The 24,113-nt window shown below is 40.0% G+C and overlaps 3 protein-coding genes and 1 long non-coding RNA gene across 5 annotated transcripts in view; 3 read left to right on the forward strand and 1 right to left on the reverse strand.

The window, feature by feature from the left end:
• LOC107836070 (uncharacterized) overlaps positions 1-2,035 on the reverse strand; it is a 21,788-nt gene extending 19,753 nt beyond the window's left edge. The window contains exon 1 of the long non-coding RNA XR_001661915.1: positions 2,024-2,035. This is a non-coding gene — a long non-coding RNA (uncharacterized LOC107836070). The remainder of the gene's footprint in view (positions 1-2,023) is intronic.
• carmil3 (capping protein regulator and myosin 1 linker 3) overlaps positions 1-2,806 on the forward strand; it is a 41,605-nt gene extending 38,799 nt beyond the window's left edge. The window contains 1 exon segment of the mRNA XM_007550787.2: positions 2,751-2,806. Within this exon segment, the coding sequence (XP_007550849.2) occupies positions 2,751-2,791 (41 nt within the window). The 3' untranslated portion in view covers positions 2,792-2,806.
• Positions 2,807-11,326: 8,520 nt separating this feature from the next.
• Positions 11,327-19,299, forward strand: nrl (neural retina leucine zipper). The gene is made up of 5 exons (XM_007550648.2): positions 11,327-11,509; positions 12,991-13,804; positions 13,895-14,176; positions 16,247-16,465; positions 18,851-19,299. The coding sequence occupies exons 2-5, from the start codon at positions 13,187-13,189 to the stop codon at positions 19,013-19,015; spliced, it is 1,284 nt and encodes a 427-aa protein (XP_007550710.1). The 5' UTR covers positions 11,327-11,509; positions 12,991-13,186; the 3' UTR covers positions 19,016-19,299.
• A 3,600-nt stretch (positions 19,300-22,899) lies between these two features.
• The window catches only part of LOC103137098 (GTP-binding protein REM 2-like), an 8,907-nt gene continuing 7,693 nt past the window's right edge, over positions 22,900-24,113 (forward strand). Inside the window, exons 1-2 of one of the 2 annotated variants that reach the window (XM_007550649.2) lie at positions 22,900-23,107; positions 23,477-23,537. In XM_007550649.2, coding sequence (XP_007550711.2) covers positions 22,992-23,107; positions 23,477-23,537 — 177 coding nt within the window. In that variant the 5' untranslated portion in view covers positions 22,900-22,991. The other variant, XM_016670773.1, reaches the window with a different exon arrangement.

Consider the following 24,113-nt stretch of genomic DNA (forward strand, 5'->3'; position numbering starts at 1 on the left):
TTTTTCTTTTTTGGGGGGGAATTTGCAATGCATTTATTCGCTGATCCAGTTGACTGCCTTGATTGACACTTGAAAAATGAGTTGCTTCTTATCAAATGAAACCTGACGATTTTTATCTAGTTTTGCTTTCAGGAAAGGTAATATATTTTATAGAAGAAATAAATATTATGTATGAGCACCCTCACATTATCAATAATACATGAATAAAAAAAGGTGAACTTCTTCTACATGCATTTGTATTTTATTACTTTAATTTTCTTCCTCCCTACAGGAGTTACATTTTACAGTAACTGCAGACAGACAAGGCAACTCTTTTGAAGGAAAATGCTTGAGATAACTATGACGTAATTATTTTTATGTTTTTCTTCACCAAAAACACTGTAAATTTTCCATTTAAAAACATTTGTGCATTTCAGTTATAAGCTGCATAAAGAATGATTATTGTATCACAGTCCCTTTTCCCAGTGTGCTATATTACAGACTGAAGTATAATTATATATATATATATATCTATATATATATATATATATAGATATATACGTAAATTAAATTTATATATTCAATTTTTTACATGTAAATTAACAAAATTCTAATATATTAAATGAACATGCACATATTTATATCTGAGCTGACACCACTCCAACCTCACACAATATTCTCACAGTGGACGTAAACGATATTATTGTCTTTCTGGAAGCACTGACTCAAGGTCTCCATGCATAATTTGAATTTATTAACCTGGTATAATCATCGGGGAGTTTTGGAAAAGAAACGAAGAATTCACCAGAAGGCCTTAAAGGTCCAACAGGTTCTGTTCTGACGCCAGCCTGTAATAAATACGCGATCCGGCCTTGACTTTAAAGCAATCCCTGGTTTTAAATCTCTCAGCTCCAAGTTCAGACAGCCGACAGGTCCTTGACTCGTCTGTAACCTTTTATTGCACAGGAGGAAAGCAAATAGATCAATGTTGGTCTTAGAAATTGATGGCGAACAAAACCTCAAACTAAAACCGCCCCAATGTCGGCGACAGCGGTAACAAATCAGATCAAAACGCTGACATTGCCTCCTCCTCACACGCCAACCTCACAGGCTCGCTTTCGGGCTTGTTTCTGTCGCCCCCAAGTGGCGACGAGGTCGCAACTGCGACGAAACTGTAATTAAAAGCAACAGAATTATAATTGCGGTTAATTAGCGGGAAACTGTTTCAAGTGAAGTGGCCGTGATCGCAAAGAGAGATTACAGCTCAGGACGCGACAAGAACAGCTTCAGGGTCCCACGGTAACGACCTCACAGACGCCTGGTTTTGATTTCCACGATCCCAACGTGGCTGCTAAATTTACCGCTTGACTTCAGAAATGCCCCCTCGGGTTGGCATGGCAACGCCGTGTGGTTACAAGTAGAAGAATGTGAAAACAGCAGGGGGCGACTGATCCCTACATATGAGGCAATCACTGAAACACACACACACACACACACACACCCGAACCGGGTTGTCATCGGCAACCGGGTTCTGACCTTTTTTTTTCTTTCAAGAGATTTGCTATTATGAGTCAGATGTGAGTTATATGCAGAGAGGAAATCTTTGTTTGCAGTTTGATGAAAGGAAGAGGGAAAAGGTAGGTTTCTAGAGTCAGATATATTTTTTTAATGAATAAACAGTCATGTGCTCTTAAAATCTCACTTTTTTTGGATTCCTTGTACGTAAAAAAGTAATTAAAACGTAAACAACTCTTCCCGGAAACTATTTAACACTTCAAACTATGACTTCAGTTCAAACCACAGACATCCTGACCAGATACGACTTCATATCACTCTCAGTGGACGTCTAGTTTGACGTCCACGTTTGAAGTTTAACGACTACTATGCCTCACATTTATTGATGCAGAAACCACTTTAAAGGACAACAACATATCTGTTGCAATGTAAATCGATTAGACTAGATTTCGTACTTCCTGTACTCCTCTTCGTCTCTGTTTGTTCTAAAACAAATACGAGGGGAAAAAAACACCCAAAAATGGAGCACTTCAAAGTTCAAGCTGCACCCGGAGGCATCTTATTCATTTATTTTCATTTACTTATTTTTCTTTCCCTCCGTATTCGCACCTTAACTCTGAAGCGAAACACCCAGTAAGTGCCATGTTGCAGTTTCTCGAGGCCAAATCGCCCTGTGTTCTTTGCAGCTGGTGCGAGAGAACACGTCACATGGCACAGGAGCCATCCGAACACATCCTACTCCTCTCATCATTCTTCTGCTTGTTACCAAGCAACATGATCACATAATAAAAGGCAGAGGGAAGAGAGGAGCAAGAGAGAGAACGTGTGGGTAGAACAGTAAGACGCGAGAGCATAAAAGGATGGAGACAGCGCCGAAGAAATGGGGGGTCATGGTGCTCCGAAAGTAGAAGAATACCCCCTTGAAACCAAAAAGACACACCTCTCACACTGGGAGCCAGATGCTCTGCTGCCTCTTTAGGTTTGGAGCCACTGTAGGGAAGTCTTTCTTCAGCCTCTCTGTTCATTATTTGAAGGTTTAAGATCTGTTCCTTGTGTGATAGTTCTCTTGAAATACAGCAGAATGAGGTTGCTCACTGTGAGATGTCAACGAGCCTGAGTGAAACGTAACTCCGTGAGTGGATGACTCACCAAAGCAGGACGCGTCTCAGTTGTATTTAACGTGATAAAGCTCGTGCTGGCAAAGGTCACATGTGAGCTGTTCACAGCGGTCGCCATAGAAACTGTTTCTACAACAGGTGACATGGACCTCAGCCTCCTAATGTCACCTTTGGCCTAGATGCCTGTTTGGTAGATGGAGCCGCTCAAACAGCCTCACTGGTGTTCTCAGGTTGCAAATGTAACAACCTACATTTTAGTTCTGTCTTGTCACAAGACATGTGGACCGATGTTCCTCCACGTCATGTCTCCAAAAACTAGAGGCTAATATTTGTAAGCCTCTTGTCTTTTCTGTTTCCTTTGAAGCGGTGGATTCTTCCTCATAGAGCAGTTTTCCAGGCCATGCTGTTTCTGAACTCGTTTCACTGTGGATGTTGACCGTCACCCACCAGTTTCAGCTTGTATCTCCACAAAGTCTTTGTTGCTTTTGTTCTGGCGCCGAAGCACAAAATTTTACACCAAAGAAGAGTTTTCTCTGGAGCCGGTGTGTTTCCTGGCTCACATAATGTCTGAGCATGTAATTTTCTTTGAGCAGATGAACGTGGCACCTTCCAGCATTTGAATATTGAACCAGGCCTGTAACGGTCCACAATTTGCATCATGATAATAACTGATGTCTTGACTTTCCCCACAATATCACATTTAACTATCCTTACAACAATGTGACGAGAGTTGTAATAATTCAACTTCTTTACAGGTTGCACAAAACCAAACGTATTATGAAGAATCTGCTACTTGTCCTCAAACAATAGTTTGTATAAAGAGGTTTCCTAATTAGTCTTGACATAGAGTTGCATGGATGCCAGAAAAAGGCCATGCTTTTTGACCAAATGAGCAACAAAATACTTGTTTAAGGTGCCGCCCCCTGATACAGTGGCACCCTGGGCAAAGAGCCACAACGCCTGTACCAGAAACTGCCGCTCTCTGCTATCTAAACCCTCACCCAGACTGATGCAAGTAGAATTAACAGTTTTCCACTGGCTGAGGCAAACAAGTGGAGCTCATCGCACAACAACAGCAGTCAGACTAATCGAACAAATGTTATAAGAAATTGCTAAAATCATAATTTTTATAGCAGCCCCATTTACAGTCCCACTGCTGCTCACAAGCACACTTTGATCTCCTTGAAAGTGCTGTGAAAATCATCTTGTCAAATCTCCAGCAAGTCTAAATCTCATTGATTATCGACTTGACATTAAGGACGACAGTGGAAATATCATAATCCTGCAGGAGGATGAGGGAGGAGGAGAGAGGAATCAGAGTGAGCGAGGAGGAGGGGGATGAATTAACAGATTTAGTGTCATCTCTCAGTCTGGGAGAGCAGCCAAAGTATCGACCGCCTTAATCCGTTCATCCCTCTCTTCCTCCTCCTCCTCATCCTCCCTAACCAAGTCTCAGCCTCCCTGTCTGCTGCCAAACCAGATTTCATCTGTTTTGTTTTGTGTTTGTCTCCCCCCCTAGCCCCCGTTAAGATTAAAGTCGCCTAATACTTTTTGTTTGTTAATATAACCACTGTTGACGTGAGGTTGAAGCATTGGAAACTTTAAGCTGTCTGGTCAGATCTGGAGGCGCCCAGCAGCACATCTGCTAGAACGCTTGCTATCCACTTGAGAGAGGGAGAGAAAATTAAAAGGGCCTTATCCCAAATTAAAAGGCATGCTAATTTTCATCATCATAAGAAAAATGACAACACTCAAGCCCCCTGCCACAAGCTGAAGGTTTCGAGCATCATGAATAAGCAATACTCATTACTTTACATCAATCTTTAGCTTTATACTTTATTTTATTACTTTTAGAAATTGTGGAGTACTCACTATTCAGACCAATATTATACTTTTTATATTATTATGCAGAGAAACTCCTATTCGTTCTTCCAGGGAAACTCCTTATAAATTATAAATTATGGAGTTCTTATAATTATCTTGCAACCCAGAAAAGGAATTAGTACAAACTTAGAATCCAGATTAACTCACCTTTCTACCTTATAAATTATGGACTACTTATTCTTAAACATGGGGAACTAATATGTAGTTTTATACTTTTTCTTATTTTGCTCTGTCCTTTGGTTTGTTATTTTTGTTTGCATTTCCTTCTAATTTATGTAAAGCACTTTGAATTGCCTTGTTGTTGAAAATGTGCTACATAAATAAAATTACCTCTCCTTACCTTACCTCAAACATCAGTGTTTCCAACAATTGTTGGCTTAAATTACATCTGCGGACTCGTGATTAAAGACTAAAATGTCATAGTTTCCCCGCGGCAGAATCAGCCGCGCATAAAAGGGAAATTAAATAATTAATCACGATAAAACCGCTCACTGATCTGAGGAGGGGACGGACGGTGGGGGACGATACGATACGGTGCGTGAGGTGAGGTAATAACGGGAGCGCTGACAGCTTACGTGAACTGCTCTCTGTTAATCTGACACTGGGTTTTCTGATGGAGAATCAGCTCTAATCTCATGACTAGCCCCGATAAGTCCGCTCACAACCAGACCGCACGTGTGAACGGCAGGCAGGAGTAAACACGGAACATTGTGCACACGCAGATGCAGGATGTAAGACGGTCTGGCCAGGCAAGAAAATCAATAAAGGTCCGGTAAATACCTTAAGAGTATGAACATGTTTAATCTCAAAGCTACACGAGCTCAAAGTCAGATTTAGAAATGGGCAATTTAAAGCTTGAAGTGATGGATTAGAAGATGAAGAAGGAAAAAAAAAAGAAAAACAGAGAGATTAGAAAAGTTAACAGTTTGGGAGTTTTAATGATAAACATATATCATCCAAGGGTATATTTACATAATATTTCGGTAAGCTGTAATAAAACAATAGTTTCACTTCATTTTTTTTATGATTACACTGAATTTGGGGCTGTGTTCGCACAGCCGAGAGGCATCCTGCTGATATTACTACAATATTTCAAGCTGCAGACAAAGTGCAGCTCGAATACTGTGGAATAACATTTCCACAATTTTATGCAAAGAAAAAAAAACGTATTAAACAAAAGTTATGACACAGTAGGAAGCAGAGGTGCGTATTGTATTCACATTTATTCTTTACTAACGCAACAATAAAAAAGATACATGGCAAAAACAAATGTTTCCCATGATAGCATCTTAAAACAGCAAAAAATATAAAGTGGAATTTCTTTAAAAAAAAAAAAAAAAGCTGCACATTTTGGGGAAAAAAATCATACCAATATGTGGTATAATCATACCACATGGTGGTGGTTGTGTGATGGTGTGCTCTAATATCAGACGTTGTATGAATTGACAGACTGGGTAGATGAATTTCCAGATAAATTCATGATTTTTCAGATTTGGATCAACTTCAATATCTGAGTCAATATTGAAGTTGATCCAACTACAACAAGTTAATGACAATTAATTAAAGGTGGCCAATTACTATTTTTCACATAATGATTGATTTAGATAACTAATTCTCTCTTCATAAATTGCATCATCATTTGAAAAGCAACTTTTGTTTTTCCTCAGGTTACCTCTGATTGATAATAACCTTTATTTGTTTGTTTGTTTTGATTATCTGAAGCGTTATAATGTGATAAAGAAGCAAACATAACAGATCTGCGAGGGATGTGGAGATCTTTCACTTTTTGGGACAATGACAAACAACATCAACGTTTTTCAAAACCTGGCCAAACATTTATTAATAAAGAAAATAAAAAAAATACATTAAGGCAGCATAATATATATATCAAACCATCTCAGATCCTACATGTTTCACCTTATTTGACTAATTAATTGGACTGGAGTATCAATTTTTACCAATGTGATCAGTTTCTGTAGTGTGACCCCACGACAGAAACCTTTCCAGTGTCACCTGTCTGTGTGTGTTTCTGTATGTGTAATGAGTGAAGAAGGCTGAGGAAGGGATGGGAGTGAGGGAGGTGGTGGCTCTTGTGAGGTGAGACGTGTAAGCCTGCTGCTTGTAGCAGAGTTAGTGGGGATTAGGACATGTATATGTGGGATAAGGCCGAGTTATTGAGACCGTGCAGATCACACCCATCTGTCCAAAAAGAGCCGGTCCGCCATTAGCTCCGTCACTCTCTCGTTCTCAGCGTACCCGGCTGCGTGCACGTCTCCTTTTTTTTTTTTCCCCCCCTTTTTATTGATTTAGCGATGATTCTGAAGTCAACTGCGGCCACCCGGGCCAGCGCTTCCATCGAGGCCTTTTCCTCAGTTTCTCCAACTCCAAGGGCTCATGTCACTCGACCTCACATGGCCTCTCAAAGGATAAACGCTGAAGGATGTGAGACCTGGGCTAGCAGGGTGACAGCGGGGGCAGCGTCCCATTCATGGGTTTTTGTAGCAACAATGGGAGATGCTCTGGCTTAAAGGGTCATTGCAGTTAAATTAACTAACTAACTATGGAAACTGTTGTGGGTTTTGAATATTTTTTTAAGCCAACTTGAAGCTCAACTGCTGCTGCTGCTTTTAATCTGCAGAACTTTCAAACAAAGAATTGTGTTTATTTGATGAGCTTAAGCATGTAGTTTTTATACCCACATATATGAAAGTAATTTAAATCAGTATGACACAAAAACTAGAAATATGCTTTAACACACACACACACAAAAAGATTGTGCAAATTGTGCAGAATTGTGAAAATAAACATAAACTAAATAAGTAAATAATATATTTTCTCTGTTTGGTTCCAGGGTGTAACTGTATTAATATAAAGAGTCGATTTCTTTGATGAACTGATGCTGGTGCAGCCATTTCTCCTCGGTAAGCTTGTGGACGTTAACGTCTCCCTGGCAACCAGTTCTGACCATTTCACATCTTTTTAAAACCACTCCATGAAACAGGAACTGAATGTTTCAAAAGCCTTTTTTTTCTCTCTCATTCTTTTCTGACTCTGGGGTCAGGTTTATGTGAAAAGCCTTTATAGTGCAGCCCAGGCAGGGTGTGTTATTATATTACTTGAAAATGGCCTCAAAAAACCAATATTATCATTTATCGTAATAAGATCTAGGACTATCTATCATCCAGCAAAACTTGTTATCGTGACCTAAGGACAAAATAGACATTTTTACTGTTTCTGTAAGATGATAGAGGCACAGTTCAATATACAGGAAAGATTTCAGGATATATGATATCTGTATTTTATTCCCAGTTGGACGGTTTCGGCCTTCTCGCTGTCATCCTGTATGCATGCAGCACTGCTCTCTGACAACTCATCCGCTCGTATTTTCAATCGTTACGGTAATCTCGGTCAGTAGGTAGTTAAATGACAGCAACAGGAGGCTAAACAGCAAAAACAGTGGGTTCAAAGGTCTCACCTGAATGTGCATTAAAAATCGATAGGATAAATGCATGCACGACTGCAGATGCAGAGGATGTAGTATTTTCAGTAGAGCATGAGGTAAGTTCCTCTGTGTCTCTGCCTGTCTTTGTCTCACCCCCTCACCGGAGGCCCTGTTGGTTTAGCTGCTAAGCTTTCCCTGGAAACACACGATGGGCAGATAGAAAAGCTGGAACAGGGAGCGTAAAAGAAACACTGAAAGAGAACAGATGTAATTTTACCAGTCTTCATTCAGGCTAGATTGCCTCTTAAATAATGTACACTGCTCAAAAAAATAAAGGGAACACTCAAATAACACATCCTAGGTCTGAATGAATGAAATATTCTCATTGAATACTTTGTTCTGTACAAAGTTGAATGTACTGACAACAAAATCACACAAAAATCATCAATGGAAATCAAATTTATTAACCAATGGAGGCCTGGATTTGGAGCCACACACAAAATTAAACTGAAATGTTCCCTTTATGTTTTTGAGCAGTATATTTATTCAGTTTTTTTTTCTGTTGTGTAGATTTCAGAAATATTCTGTCTGAAACTTTTGTTTGTGCTTCTCTGGGATCTTTTTTCCACGACTCAGCATGTCTGCTTGCATTAAAGGTTTTGTTTGCTGTCTAAATCAGATTTGTGATGGCACTATTAACTCACTGATTCCACAGCGAGACACTATTAAGACACGCAGAGACTCAGGATTAACAAGTTTAGCTTTTAAGGAGCATCGAGAAATGCTTGTTGTGCATTTCCCCGCTGAGGGTTCTTAGAGGGACAACGCTGAGCTAAAAATGTTCACATTTAAGGTTTTTATCCCAAGTCCAAGAGGCATGGGACATGACTGAGAGACACTTACTGTCAGTGTGAAATTATTTAATACCTTTAATATAAAGCATTTAATAACGTTTTTCAAAAGAGTTGTCTAGATGTGTTAATTACATTGTTAATTCTGAAGTTGAAACACGCTGATCCTTGTAAAAAAAAATATATAAATGTACTGAGGCTTAGAAAGGGAAGAAGTTGGATTGATATTTTAATTCAACTTTAGAAAATATTTTTTTTTATTTATTATTATATAAATGGCAGATATAACAAGGAAATCTAGCAAAATATTGAGTGGTTTCACCAAGTACATGGAGAAGAAAAATATTTCCAACTGAACACTTTTCTCAGAAAATGCCTATTATATTATATTATAATTTAGACTGTCGTTATACAATGATTTGCAAAATAATTAATGCCTCTTTACATTTTCCACACTTATTGGCATTGCATGAGCAAAGTACTCAGGATTTTTTTAATGAGATTTAATGAAATAGACCAAGATGACAGAGTGGCACATGATTGTGAAGTGAAAGAAAAATGGTACATGGGTTTCAATTCTTTCTTTCTTTCTTTGCAAAAAATAAAATAAAAAATCTCAAAAGTTTACTGTGCATTTTCCATTTGAATCAAGACTTTGTAAAATCATGTTTCACTATGATCACTGCTGCAAGTCTAATCTACAGAAAATTGACACATTTTAGTAAAAAATAAAACATACTGCTGTATGATCATAATTTTTTTTTCTTGTCTTGCTACAGTCGGTTACAGTTAGTTCTGGACTTTGACTGGGCCATGACATCATAGCTCAAGCTGTATGTTCAGGGTCCTGCTGGAAGGTGAGTCTCTGTCCCAGCCTCAAGTCCTTTAAAGCCTCTAGCAGGTTTTTATTCACCCAACTTATCATCATCTCATGCCAGTTTCCAGCCCCACAGCATAATGTTGCCACCACCATGTTTTACCCTGGGGATGGTGTGATCAGGGCGATATTCAGTGGGATGCATGTTGGCCAAAAATGTCTGTTTTGATCTCATCTGACAAAAGCAACATTCTCCCTGAGTCAAACAGCAAAATGTATTACTCATAGTTTCCTTTCGATAATAGTTCTCCTATTGCCATTCACCCAAAAAGGCAACATATATGGAGTGCAACTGATTCTGTCAACTGACTTTTGGATCTCTCCGACTCCTCCAGAGCTACCAGTGGTGGTTTTGGGTATGGGCAGCGTGCCCAGGATGACATGGCCAACAGGGTGGCATTAGCACTCGAAAAGGTCATCTCACTCTACAGCTGAATAGATACACTGATGCTTTGTGTCTGATTCACATTAGCAATAATCTACATGGCTTCTGTTTTTTTCTTAGTTTTTTTCTAGTTTCAAATCCAAAATACTTAGATTGGCCAAGCCTAAACTGGATTGTTCCCTTCTATACAAATATTTAAAACTACATTTAACAGTAATAAAGCTCTATTCTGTTTGTCAATGTACAAAAAAACTATATTTTTAGATGGAAAAACTCACCTGAGGTGGGATTTATGCAAGGACTGCACTGGCCCTGAGCCTTCGGGTGCCTGTGGGATCAATACTTTCCCTGCCTGGAGTGTCATTTTCAGTAGTTTGGTAGTTTGTAGTTGTTGAGCCATACTCTTCCAGTTTTCAGGATAAGTGTTCCATGAAACAGGGTAAAGCTTGAGATATATTCGGATCTAACTCTGCCTTATACATTTACAGAAGTCTGCTGTATTCCTTGGTCCTCATGGTTCAGTTTGTTCACAGATGTTCGACAGCAAACCTTCACGGTCTTCATAGGACACCAAATAACACACTGGTATGAAGGGAATCGGTTTTTTAGGGGTATCAGATCAAAATGAGTGACCTTAAAGATTTTTGGTTGTAAAGAAAACTTTGCGTTCTTCTCTTACACCACAATGAAATGAGTGTTGTAGATCTGATGTGCCAAAATGTCCAAAGGCTCAAGGGGGCACAATGACTTTTGCACAAATCAGGTCCAAGCGCCAACACTAACACTTTGGTCAGAGGGACTGTCCACGGTGAGGCAGCACAGAGTCTGTAGTGCAACTAGAGGCATGACAACAAATGTGTTTTCAGCTAAGTATTGAGTCAGGCAGAGTCCAATTTAGCAATATGACATAAAAGTGTGAGAGAAAACTTCTGATGGAATAGTGATGAACTGGTACCCGCAGAAAGTTAGTTTCACAACGTCTCTAAGAGTTTATTGACTGATAGGCAGCAACCCCAAAGAGTGAGATGGGAACGTGAAGGTAAGTCTGTCTGTGTGAGCATTAAGGAGAAACAAAAACCAAGATAATAAAAACGGATAAAAGATAGAGAGGCAGCGAGACATTGCCAGAGTGTGTGAACATGCCTGTGAACCATGAGAGAGGGATGAGGGGGGAGGCAAAGAGGGGAGGGGGTTGTTGCAAACAGGGATTTGCAGTGAGGGGGGGGGAAGAAAGGGGGCAGTGGCACTCAGTGACAGGGAGCTAAACCCACACACCATACACACACACACACACACACACACACACACACACACATACACGCACATACACACACTCTGTTTCCTCTGTGTCTCTTTCCAAACGTGTCAGTCAACCAGTCAGTCAATTATTTGTGTGTTTGTGTCTGGTGGGGATGCCTGAAAAAAGCTCGTAACCATCCTTCATCTCTATGACCGGCGGTAAGACGATTTCCTTCCTCCTTGATTGACGCCTGTCTGATTTCCAGGCCTTCCTTTCGTTCCGCGTTCGTTCCACTTTTGTTCTTTTGCGAAGTGTGTTTTTGCCGTGACTCTGGTCCGGAGCCAGACTGAGGCCTCCATGGAGCCCTGACACTGTTTGCTTTCTTTTACAATCCATTTCAAGCCGCAGGGGTGCAGGACTAATGGGCTGTGCACCAAAGGCACACGTTGAAGGTGGATTTTTAATTAGGTGTTCATTTGGGTAATTACAATAATTAAATCTGAAGGTCTGTAATTAGTGTAGGTGGAAAACAGCTTAGTTCTTCTCAAGCTTTCTTTGATATCCTTAGTGGCGCAGATTGGATTAAAAAGTTTGGGCTTTTTGGTGATATTAGAACGCAGTGTGTGGTGATTTCTTTGAATTGAGCGATTGCCTTGCTGGACTAATGTGAGATTATTGGTTTCCAAGATTTAAAATTATAGCGTAAAACTTTTTCAGTGATCATCAAGTTTGTCACAAGTCATATTCTGACTCCTGAGCCATGTTAAAAATGTTTTTCACTTTGTTTTTTTGAAAGTCTCTTGGCCTGGATTAAAGTCTGAATCTCTTGATAATTGGATTTGGTGTCTTGAGTCGTGTATCTTTCTGTCAAAAATGATTAGACCCATTTAATTTTTGTCCTCAAGTTAGTACTGAGTCGAGTGGGATGTTTATTATTATTATTATTATTATTATTATTATTATTATTATTATTATTATTATTATTATTTGATGTTATATGTATTGGGCTGTCTTCTGTACAGTAGGTATGTAAAGATAAAACCTCAGGATGCAACCATTCTGAAAAGTAGTTTAGAGTATCTACTTTATTTATTTATGGAAAGGTAGGCAATTTCTTGATTAGATAATTTAAAATAAACAAAGTTATCTTAAACAAAGGTATCACTTTTATACAAACGTGTGCAGCTTTTAGGTCCTTTGTACAAGTACTAAAATATTGAGTTTATAAAGTGACAGCAAAACGATGGTACTGTCTGGTCAGTCTGAGCAAACTTCTAGCTTTTAAAAATTAGCTCATTAGTCTTTGAGCTGCTTTGTGCTAATTGTGTAACATTTGAAATTTTCCAGCTTTTTAAATGATTTATGAGACGTACAAACAACATTTTTATGTGAGGTGAGTTTTAGTTTGAAAAGTCGTTAATGGCATTGCAGCAAACTTTCTAAAAGGTTTGTTGCAATGTCAAAGTACAAGCTTAAAACAGAAATAAATACAGTATGAGCTATTCTACAACCTGCACCTGTTAAGTTATTCTTGTTTGAACAATCCCAAGCTGACCTGCTGGCTGCCAAAACATTTTGACAGTGAGAAAGCATGTCTGGTTGTATATTTCAAGAACTACCATATGAGTTATTGTGAATCTGACTAAATGGAGAGTAAAGACGCAATCTCTTTCTTGTGGCCCTGGTTTTGTTTCTTCAGGACACAAGAATCACAGACGAGATCAAGGAGACGAACGGTTTCTCACAGTGGAAATTCCTCAATCACTTTACCACCTGGTACCACTACTGTTGCCGTCTATGAGCTGCGCCGTGGCAGCGGAGAGGGCTTTCCTGAAATCCTGACACACGGAGAAACCCAGTAAAAGCTCCCAGTAGCAGCAGCAGCAGCAGACGCCATGTCTTCTCCTTCCCTCCCCATGCCATCTCTGCCCCCTAGCCCTCTGGCCATGGAGTACCTCAACGACTTTGACCTTCTCAAGTTTGAGGTGAAATCGGACACGCCTCCACTTCCTCCTCCATGTTCGTACCCCAAATCTGGCCTGCCCCATGACCCCTCGAGCTCTCCGTATACCAGCAACCCTCCACATGACTCCAGTTTGAGTTCCAGTCCTTACAACTCGCTGCCGCCTTCGCCGACTCTCAGCGATGCACACCCGCCACCCTCGGGCTCTTCCTCCATCTCGTCATCGTCCTCCTCCATTTCCTTCCCTCTGTCCATATCCAACAGCTTCACCTCTGGCATTAGCTCTGGGTCCCAGGGGAACGTGGAGAGCAGTCCCGCGCATGGTGGCCCTCAAGGCCCCACTCCTGCCTCCCTTGAGGACCTGATATGGCTGGCAGCGCTGCAGCAACAGTTTGGAGGGGAGGTGACGGGGCCCGCCACTTTGCTAGGAGCTTTGGGTGGAGTTCCAGAGAGAGGCGACAGAGAGAGGGGACCCGGGAATGGCTTTCTGGGATGCGAAGATGCAGTGGAAGCTTTGCTGAACTCAGCTGCCGCAGCGGTCAGCTCACAGGTGATGGCAACAACTCCAGGGCTATTTTCTCATTTCTTGCGCCTGTATCCTTTGAAGGGCTGACTTTATTCTTCTTGTTCAATCTTCCAGTTCCCAGGTCTTTCTCAAAGCTCAAACAGCAACCTGGGAGACTCCAGTAGTGACAGTGGAGGAGACATCTCCTGCACCAAGGCGGCAGACATGTGCCATCGTCCGCTAGTCTTCCTGTCGTCTGCCCCTCCCACGCTCCCTAATGGTGCCCCTGCCTCAGTTCCTTACCCACAGCCACTCAGCCCCCAGGGCCGCCTTCATCACCACCAACATCACCATCATCATCCTCACCATCCCATGCATGCCAACCACCACCATCATCACCAGTCACAAGTCAACCAGGTATGCGTCACGTATCAGACTTGTTCTCGTGATAATGGTTCGCTGAAAGTGCACAAAAGGAAATCAAAGATGCAACACACTTCTACACAAAAGGTCTAGACTTTTGACCACCAGTTTGACAGGTGACAACGTCCTCACAAGCTTAAGCCTTCCCCCACCTGCAGAAAGTTGTTGAAGACAGACTATTATGTTACCCTTCGTGTTTATAGAAGGTCTTTTGTGAATCGTGAAAGTTTCATTAACAAGTAAACAAGGAAAATGTGCCACATAAAGACTGACTGTGACTGAGAGTAGGTGAAAAGTTAGAGTGGGGTAAAACCAGGGAACTAACCCTTGTTTTCAAGATCTTTGCTTAGGTCATATTCAGAAAGGACATTAAAACATTTTTCAAAATATTTTTCTCAATTACAAAAATAGGAAAATTTTTCAGTCAAAAAAGTTAATATTTATCATCCTGTGTTCATATCAAAATAACCACTCATGTTGGATTCCTTCTAGGTATCTGAGGTTTTCTTTAAACTTTTTGAATCTGAATCATGTCATAGAGGATGGGCAGTCGCCATTCATTGCCTTTGGAGACCTAAAATGGTGCACTAAGTAATATTAGCCAAAACAGTTAACTTGTTGAGCTGTTTTTCATTGAAACAATCACTGCAACATGTTTGTAAACAGACTTTATGTTTAAGATAAATTCAATAAACTTTAAACTGAGAGTAGTCCAGCTGCAGGTCAGAAACCAGTGGGATATGCTAATTGTTCTTAATGACAATGCTAACTACAATTAGCAATGGAAACAGGTAACAACACTCTACAATTTATGCTTTCAAAGATCATAGAAGTGTTTCTTTAATAGAAGCTTTAAAGTATCATGTCTGAGACCAAATAAACTCAAAGAACTACCAATTGAAAGTTTAACTAAAAGTTTATGACAAGAGCTATAATGATTTATAAGGCAAAATCACCATGTTAGACTTAGACTAAACTTTAATTTGTAATACCAATGTCATGAAGTTGGTATTCTGATGCAGAAAGCAGCAGCTTCTTCACCAACTCAGGCCTCAAATTCCAATATGGCTGCCTCACACATAGAAATGTGTTACTAATCACAGTTATTAACTGTTAATTTGCACTTCTATGGATTTGTATTGCATATTTATCAGCTATAGACAATCCAGTTTAATTGATGGTAGAGGAAGTGCCTTGTCAGTGTTTAAATGCTTAAAATTTGGGGAAATTTGTTGTTATTTGTTTGTTTTGCAGTCCTGTCATTTAGAATGAAGAAATAAGCAACTCCTACTGGTTTTTTTCCAACACTTTTAAGCTAGAGGTGACAGAAGTCACAGATTCCAGTTGCAAGCAAGATTAAGTCACAACTAAACCAAAGCAAAAACCATAAACTTTCTTTAAGAAGTCCTTTAAAAGCACAACACTGCTAAATCATTTGAGTTTGCAAGTAGATATATAGTCACAATAATGTAAATACATAAAAACATTAAACTGTAAAGAGGTTTAACTGTCTTTTACAATATAATCAATCTTTATCTGTTTGTAGCCTTTGTATTACTGACCACAGAGATAGATCAGAGTCATCAGCATAAAGGCATTAGCCTCTGTTTGCTACTACTAAAGCAAGTTTGCATTAAATCATTCTGAAATGATCTTCAGTGAATGCAGTACCACAGGTAAATAAACTTTATAAGCTGTGTTCTGGTTGATCAAGATGTCTCGATGGATCTTTATATAGAGCACAGTGTGAGCTTACGATAATATCTGCTATTATTGCTGTACCTAATCCTGATAACTGTCACCCACACTTAGTCAGATTACATGACAGATTATGGACATGTGGTGCCGAAATGTGCATCCTGACAGACAGACGTGCTCACTCACACACGCACGCACACACGCACACACACCACGTTTAACACATCACACGTAGCCAAAACATCATAGTAACATAAAAGTCTAAATGTTTCCCAAACCTATTTCACACTCCTTTAACATGCACACTCCTCTCGGCGTTGAAACTGTTGCCAGCTAGCTAACTGTGTGTTTTGCCCATCTGCTCAGCCATGTGGGGTGAACGAGCGCTTCTCCGACGAGCAGCTGGTGAGCCTGTCGGTGCGCGAGCTCAACCGACACCTCCGTGGCGTGAGCAAGGACGAGGTGGTGCGCCTGAAGCAGAAACGTCGCACGCTCAAAAACCGCGGCTACGCCCAGTCCTGCCGCTACAAGCGCCTGCAGCACCGGCACGCGCTGGAGTCAGAGAAACACCTGCTCACACAACAGGTGGACACACACACTGATGTTTGAAACTTTGACTGACAGTAGGTGACACTTTATTTGACGGGGTGTGCATATAAGACTGACGCGACGCTGTTATAAACGCGACGAAACCTCTGTGATGAAGATGAAGGAGTTTTCATGAATGCTAATGACTGTTGTCATGAAGTGTGATTCAGTAAATACAGACACTTTTAATGCAAAGTTAACAATTTTAAGGAACTTTTGATGCAAGGTATAATGCAACTTTGCTGTAAAAGGTGTCAGTATTTACCAAATAATGCAAAGTTGACACTTTTAATGCATTTTAATGCGTTAAAAGTGCATTAAAAGTGTCATCATTTACCGAAGGACACTTAATGACAACAGTCATAAACATTCGCTAAGACTCCTTCATGTTCATGACAGGCGTTATGTCATGTCAGTCTTATGCACACCTCGTCAAATAAAGTGTTACCACAGTGTTAAACATCAACTTTCTGTGCATTTCATTGGGATTTAATGTGATAGGCCAACACAAACTAAAGGGTCATTGTAAAATGGAAAGAAAATAATTATATGAAAAGTTTACCATAGGGTCATATTTAGGCCTGTTATGATAACAAATTTTGCTGGACCTTAAATTGTCCCAAAAGTTATTGCGATAAACGATAACATTGTTGCTTTGAGACCATTTCCAAGTAACATTATGGAAATGGCATAATAATGCAAGGACACGTTTTCAGAGATTAATAAACTTTAAATTCTAATGAACAGTTACCACTGGGACTGGAAGACATTTGAAATATCAAAAAATAAACAAACAAAACAGAAACAACAAATAAAATGAATTATGAAGTTTCTGTGAGCAAAACTGCCCTTCAAAATAAGGGCTTGACTGAAGACTTTTATCATCCAGTTTTGGTAGAAAGAGAGAGAAATTTGAAATTATTGAGTTTGTTTTGATTTATCATGATGTTAATTTATTACTTTCTGCAAGTCACCTAACTTGAAACTAAAGTCCGCCTGTGTGCATTTTAGCGTCAGTATGCATCCAGAGGTTCTGTGAAGCTCTTATAGCAGCATCACGAAGACCTTGATGCTGACAAGGTCAGACAGAAAAGTGTGGAGAAGTTTAAAACAGTATGTTATGGAAGTATAATCCCAAGCTTTGAGTATTATTTACTCTTTCACACAAAACAAAAAGCAATAATCAGAGAATCAGCTAAAAAGCTCCTGGTGTCTCTGAAAAAGAGATGTTAAGATCCACAGCTCAGGTGGGACAATCGGTTGACAGAGCAACTTTTTCTCCTGAACTCCTCAAATCTGGCCACGATAGATGAGAAGCTAGAAAGTCATAAAAAGTCTTGTTTGCATTTTGGCGCAAGACATGTAGGGGGCACAACATGTGAAGGAGGATGTTCTGGCGAGAGAGACAAAAACTGAATCTTTTGGCCTGAATGCTAAAAACTTACACTGCACATCCACCTCAACCTGCCCACTGTATGGTGGTGGTCATATCATGCTGTGGGGAGAAATCTGAAGGAAGCCAGTGGGATGGGAAGGTGGATGGAGATAAATGCTGAAAGAAATTTCTTGATTTATCTTCATGAAACACTTGAAGGTGAATCTGTATTTTTCACTTGGAAAACGATCTAAAGCACACAGACTGCAGTGGGATGGTTTCAATCAACACATATAGTCAAAGTAAATTCAAATGAGAATTTAGATTTTTTTTTATTTTTTATTTTTTTTACTAAAAACAAAATAAAACAGTTTGAACTATTTTTGCCATTGCAATTGGACACCTAGAGCTACAGTTGAACCAAAAGGTTGTAAATAAAATGTAAAAATTGAATCATTTTTATCATCGGGAACAAACTACTTAAAATATTTTGTTTGGGAAACCATAGTTTATACAAAAAACAAAAATAGCAAAAAATAAATAAATGAAGAAATAAAATAACTTTCAAATAATTAAATATATAACATAATAGATTTTTAAAAATGCTTGATGAGATTATGAGGGTATGACTTTGAGTCTGTGTCGGTACGTCAGCAGTGGATCCCAGATAGAGAAGAACTGATCCCTCAACCCTCTTAGCGAACGCCTAATATTTCTGTATGAACTGCATCAGATCTCATAGACATAGACCAGCTTTAGGTGGGTCAGTGTAATAATAATATCCTTCTACATGCAAGCAATGATGTGTGTGTGACGTTTCTTACAAAGTTTCAATGAACGGGAAGTTAAAACTTTGGGAACGTGAAACAATGCAGACCTTACCGGAACATTCTGCTGATGTATTTTACCGACTATTTCATTAAATCCTTGCAGCGCCATTAAGAAAAACTCAAAGAAGCAATAATTCTCTGTTGTTTTTTTTGTTTTTTTCCCCCCCAATTCTTTAGCTGGAACAGCTGCAGTGTGAGTTGACCCGGGTGCTGAGGGAGAGGGACGCCTACAAGGCTCGCTACGAGAAACTCCTCAGCACAAACCCGGGAGCCGGCGGCGAGGCGGCCCCTCAGACACGCACCAGTAACCCGCCATCCCCGCCCCCCGACTACTTCCTCTGAGTTTATCAAGCATTTTAACAAGACCAGCCAACATGGAGCAATAACTGATGAGTGATGACACTCTGGGGGACGCAAGATCTGTGTGTGTGCATTGTTGTGTTTATGTGTGAGAGGCATTTTAAAGAGAGGCGTTTTCAGGTAGTTTTTGGGCTTTACGACTGTGAAAAACACACTTTGAGTGACGGAAAGAAAATTAAGCGATCTGACTTTGTAGGTAAAGAGCCTTGCAAAAGTTTTCATATCCCTTGAACATTTTTTTTTCTTTTTTTTACATTTTGACACATAAAAACCAAACATTATGTTTTTTATTGACATTTTTATTCTGGACCAACACAAAGCAGTGCATAATTGCGAACTGAAAGGAGAAGTTCTTTTTTCTTCTCTAAATCAAAAAAAAAAATGTTGTTCAGTCCAGCTGAGTCAGTACTTTGTAGAAACTCATTTTGCCGCAATAACAGCTCAAGTCTTTTCAGGGTATTTCTCTAAATGGTTGAACTGAAATTGTTCCAGCCTGAGTCCAGCTCAGTCAGATTCAATGACAAAATTTAAAGTCTCAGCAAAGGTTTTTTTTTATTTTTTTTATTCATTTCATGTCTGAGCCATTCTAGCAACCCGGTATGCTTGGAGCCAAACCATTCGGCTTTACCACTCATGTTTTTAAGCTTTTGCAGGCTCCAACTAGTTCTCCTCTATTGTTGTTCATTTCCCATCAGCTCTAACCAACAGGTGGAGAAAAAAAGTATGTATGGCAGGAATGTCCTGGTTTTGGTGATCATATTCCTTCCACTTCACAGTAGTTTTGCTACTTTCTTTTGGTCCAACACAAAAAAAAGAATCTCTAAAACGCCTTTGATGGGCATTATAATGTAAAATTGACTTTTCCGAGAAAGAGCAGGAGTTTTAAAAGGGACAAAGACTCAAATTCAAGGCACTAAATTACAAAGTAAAATTGTATTTTTATAGCAACTCAAGATAACATCCTAGATTGTGCTACATAACGGCACTGTGTACCTGAAAAACATACTCTTTAAAGTATGTGGTTATTAAGCTACAAAATCTAAAAGGAAAAAAATAGGGGATATTCACATTTTTGCAAAGCACTGAATATACATTTTTCTGTGAAAGCACAAAAACCTCCTGAGAGCTCTCCTGAAACCAGTGCAACAGATCAAAAGAGCTTCACAGTCCCTCGCACTGCTGAGCGTGGCATCTATGCAATAATAGAATATATCTGCTATTTCCATATGTCCAAATGAGTAACCAAGGCTCACTGTAGCATTTTTCTTCTTCTTCTTTTTTTTTTTTTTTTTTTACAATAAGCTGCTAAAGCTGCAGAGGTCTGAGTAGTGCAGTGATGATACGTGGAGTGATATGGGATTGGATCACGTTTCCATGGTATGCAGTTGAATATTTGCCAGCTAATATTTCACAGTTGCCTACCAAAGTTTTTAAGCTCACCAACACTTGTTATTCTTTGTAAAATAAACAAATAAATAAATAAAATGCAAAAAAAAAGGAATAATCATAGATTAAAGAATGTACAAGGATACCTTTCAGAGGAATCCGTCAGTGATTGTGACATTGCCCTTGTGTTTTAGCTAAAGGAAGCTCCTTTTCTTACTAGCTGAACATATTAGTTAGTGGCCTTCAGCCAAGAACAAAGTACAGACTTGCTGTTTGCTACAAACAATCAAGTTTTGTCTTTTGCTTTTTTCTGCTAACGCAGAGATGTAGGGTTCTGGAAATGTATTTCGAAGCAATCCATCGCAGAGTAAAGACACAGAAAGCTTGGTGTAAATAGGAAGATGTTTTTTGGGGAAGACCTCTGCAGGTCTCCTTATCCAAAGCAAAATGTGACACCACAGAGCTGGTCACTGTGGACTCTGTGGGACTAATTAACAGTTCAGGGATCAAAACAAAGACGGAAACACAAACTGTTCTTGAGATATTTTCTGAGCTGGAGTTACAAAGCCAGATTTCATTCGTTAGAGGCTATTTATTTTTGTGTGAGTGTAGGTACAAAAAAAAAAGGAAAAAAGAAAAGAAATCAATTGTTCTTTTATTTATTCACTTATTTATTCAGTATTTAATGTTTATTTATGTACTTATAATTATTTCACTGGTTTCCATTCCATTAGTGTGTATTTTTACTTTCCTACAGTTTATCATTTTACTCTGTCGTGACTAGAATTAACATTATTACAGAAGCGAGGACCATCGCCGTGGTTTCCCGCTCCCATTGTAGTGTGGTTTCATACGTGTATGAAATAAACAAAGTTGTTTAAAAAAAAAAAAAAGAAAACAACCTTGCATTGTGTCCATGTTTTATTGCACACCTTGCAGCGAGGTGTTAACCTCCTTTCCTCTCACGTTCCCATATCCGTGTATCTCCCACATTCTGTCCCCGGTAGGCCTTTTTTTTTCTTTTTTTTTCTTTTTTTTCCTTTTTTTTTGGCAGCCACATGCCCATCCATCCCTCCCTTTATCTCTGTGCTTCTATAGTGAAGCGTTGACCCTGGGTGTGTGCTGTTTGGGATGACCTCATCTTCGGCTCTGCCTCCCCCTCTGTGTGTGTGTCTCTCGTTCTCTCTCTGGCCTGTATAATAGGAGCAGGATTAGGGCTATAATAGCACTATGGCTGTTCACTGCCGGCATCCATTGTTGCTTTGTGAGGGAGGGGAGGGGGGGACTGGCGGAGGGCGTGGGGGGGGGGGGGGGTGAATAGCACGACTGCTAGTGGTCAGACATATTCTGACACAAAATGCATCCAAAACACACACATCTTGAATAATCTATCAATCTACCTGTGCTCATGCAGATGTGTGGCAAATATATCTAAAGGTGTTCAAAAGCAGGAGACAGAGTATTGTAGTAGAGCCGGCCCAAGGCAGAAGTGCAATAAGCGACCACTGAAGGCCCCCTGCTGGCCTGGAGGCGCCAAGGGCAATCGAGGTTTCAGAGGACAGGATGAAAAATGTTCTGGTTGTAGAGACACGATTCAAACGTCAGCTTAGTGCGTCACAAAACAGAGTAGTCATAAACCTCTGAGTTTTTAAGATAAGTAAGTGGCCGTTCTTCAGTGGCATGCCCAGATATTTTGGAGGAAAAATTATAGTGTATTAAAAAAAAGGCTACCTTGTGTGGCAGTTCGAAACATGGGCTGCCTTAGAAGTGTGAGATTTATTACAGGCCACACACTACACTGTAAATTTTTATTTTTATTTTTAATTCAGAAGGGCAGTGTTTGTCAATAGGAAAACAAGCAGATGCTGTAGCACCACCTAGTGCAGTGGTGTCTAAAGTGCAGCCCAGAGGCAATTTGTGGACCTTGAACTGATTTTTTTATGCCCCACCCCCAACTGCAGTTCAAGAATGGTACAAATTCGTTTATGAAACTTTTTACTTTTAATCAGTAAAATTATTACCGTTGCTCATGGCCCAGGTCAGATTAGCTTCAGCCTCGGAAAAACAAACAAACATATTCATGCAAAATAAAAATTCCAAGAGTTATCTACTACAGTTTTTAAAAGAAAAACCCTCTGAACATTGCTTTAAGTAATTAATTCATTAAAGAAAGTAGACGACAGCACATCAAACATGGTCAATATAAAAAGATGAAATGGACCGCTGTGGCGGTGGTAGTTGTGGCCATCATGTCAGATCCTCCCTCTGGTCCTGTAGAATCCCAGATCGGCTCTGGGAGTCAGATAGACTGTCATAACTCTGTGTTCCTAAAGAAACAACCCAATAAATTGCTTAATTGCACATATCTCCCAAGGATACGCTCACTCTGTAACCAATTAATAGGGAAAACGCTTGTCTTGTACTGCCCTCTAGAGGCCGTGTTCTGCATCGTCCCCGTCTCCGGTACCAGAGGTTAATGAGAGCTTCGTGACACTTACCATCCTTCCACAGTTCTGCTTCTTCTCAAGCTACACCCCAGCTCTGTTTTCTCTCCTTTTAATTAATTAACTACATGCATCTGCAGCAGATACCTGCAGAAAAGTTCCTTTCTTCCTGTCTTCCTTTTTTATTGGCCAGATTCACCTTTCCTCCTCAGCAGGAAATCTGGGTCCGGAAAGCATTTAGTAGGTGTGAGTCACACAGCAGTCAGTCTGAAGTGATGAATTACCGAGCTGCCTGCGGAGCTGGACCCGGGCCCTATAACCTGAGAAAGCAGTGAGAGAGCAGGGAGACAAAAGAGAGAGAGAGAGAGAGAGAGAGAGAGAGAGAGAGTAGGAGGGAGGACGCAAGGGAGGAGAGAGAGAAAGATTGAGAGAGAAAGAGAGAGAGTGGATCCGTGCTTACTTTGTAGTTGCCGACAGACACCTGAGAGGTGAGAAACCAGACCGGGCCGGTGGAGCTGGGGCTCATTAAATGACTGGGCTGGGGGTTCAGAGGGTCGTTCCTGGCGTTACTCTGTGTCTTCCGGACTCCTCACTCCCGATCGCTTTATTTCAGCTTGCAGATGCCGACAGATGTGCCCGAAGACAGGCTCAGCATCGAGGAGAATGCCGCCAAGGTAAGGAGGGCATGGGGGCACCGAGAGCCCCCTATCACCCCTCTGGAACGACTCAAACACATTAATTATCAGCGCTGTTGTTGTGACTGCTCAGAGTCACGGAGACTCTGTATGTAGGTGCGTTTTCTATATAGGTGAGTGTTAAATGTGGATGGAGAGTGGGTGTCCCTAAGTTTTTTATTTATATATATATATTTTTTTCAATATTGTCTACTAAAATTAAAGTGCTTTCTCATGTTATGTTATTTATACAAAATAATATATTTTATATGTAATATTTAAAATTAAACACTGTTTTCCTCTGAAAACATCTGAAGGAGTTAGCGCCAATTAGCAGAGCGCTAGCAACTGGCAAGCTAGTCCTGCATTAGTGTTCATATATTTCCACACAATTTCGCAAGTTATGGAAAAAGAAATACAGTAAAATAATTTTTGCTTAACACTGCTTGCCTCTCTAATGTACAATGACTTCTTGTTATCTTAACAAGTATGTTAGAACACAGTTGTCAAAGTTTTTTTTTACCAAATGGCAGAGCGGTTAGCAACTAGCTGGCTAGTAGTAGATTAGTAGTAAAT

Source organism: Poecilia formosa, unplaced genomic scaffold (genome assembly GCF_000485575.1).
Source record: "Poecilia formosa unplaced genomic scaffold, Poecilia_formosa-5.1.2 Scaffold37, whole genome shotgun sequence".
Classification (NCBI taxonomy): Eukaryota; Metazoa; Chordata; class Actinopteri; order Cyprinodontiformes; family Poeciliidae; genus Poecilia; species Poecilia formosa.

What these genes read in the sequence shown, in the direction of transcription:
- nrl (XM_007550648.2), top strand. Translation starts at nt 13,187, where the DNA reads ATGTCTTCTCCTTCCCTCCCCATGCCATCTCTGCCCCCTAGCCCTCTG. An exon ending in CCGCAGCGGTCAGCTCACAG is followed by an intron (nt 13,805 to 13,894) that starts GTGATGGCAACA and finishes TCAATCTTCCAG; the next exon opens with TTCCCAGGTCTTTCTCAAAG. An exon ending in AACACCTGCTCACACAACAG is followed by an intron (nt 16,466 to 18,850) that starts GTGGACACACAC and finishes CCAATTCTTTAG; the next exon opens with CTGGAACAGCTGCAGTGTGA.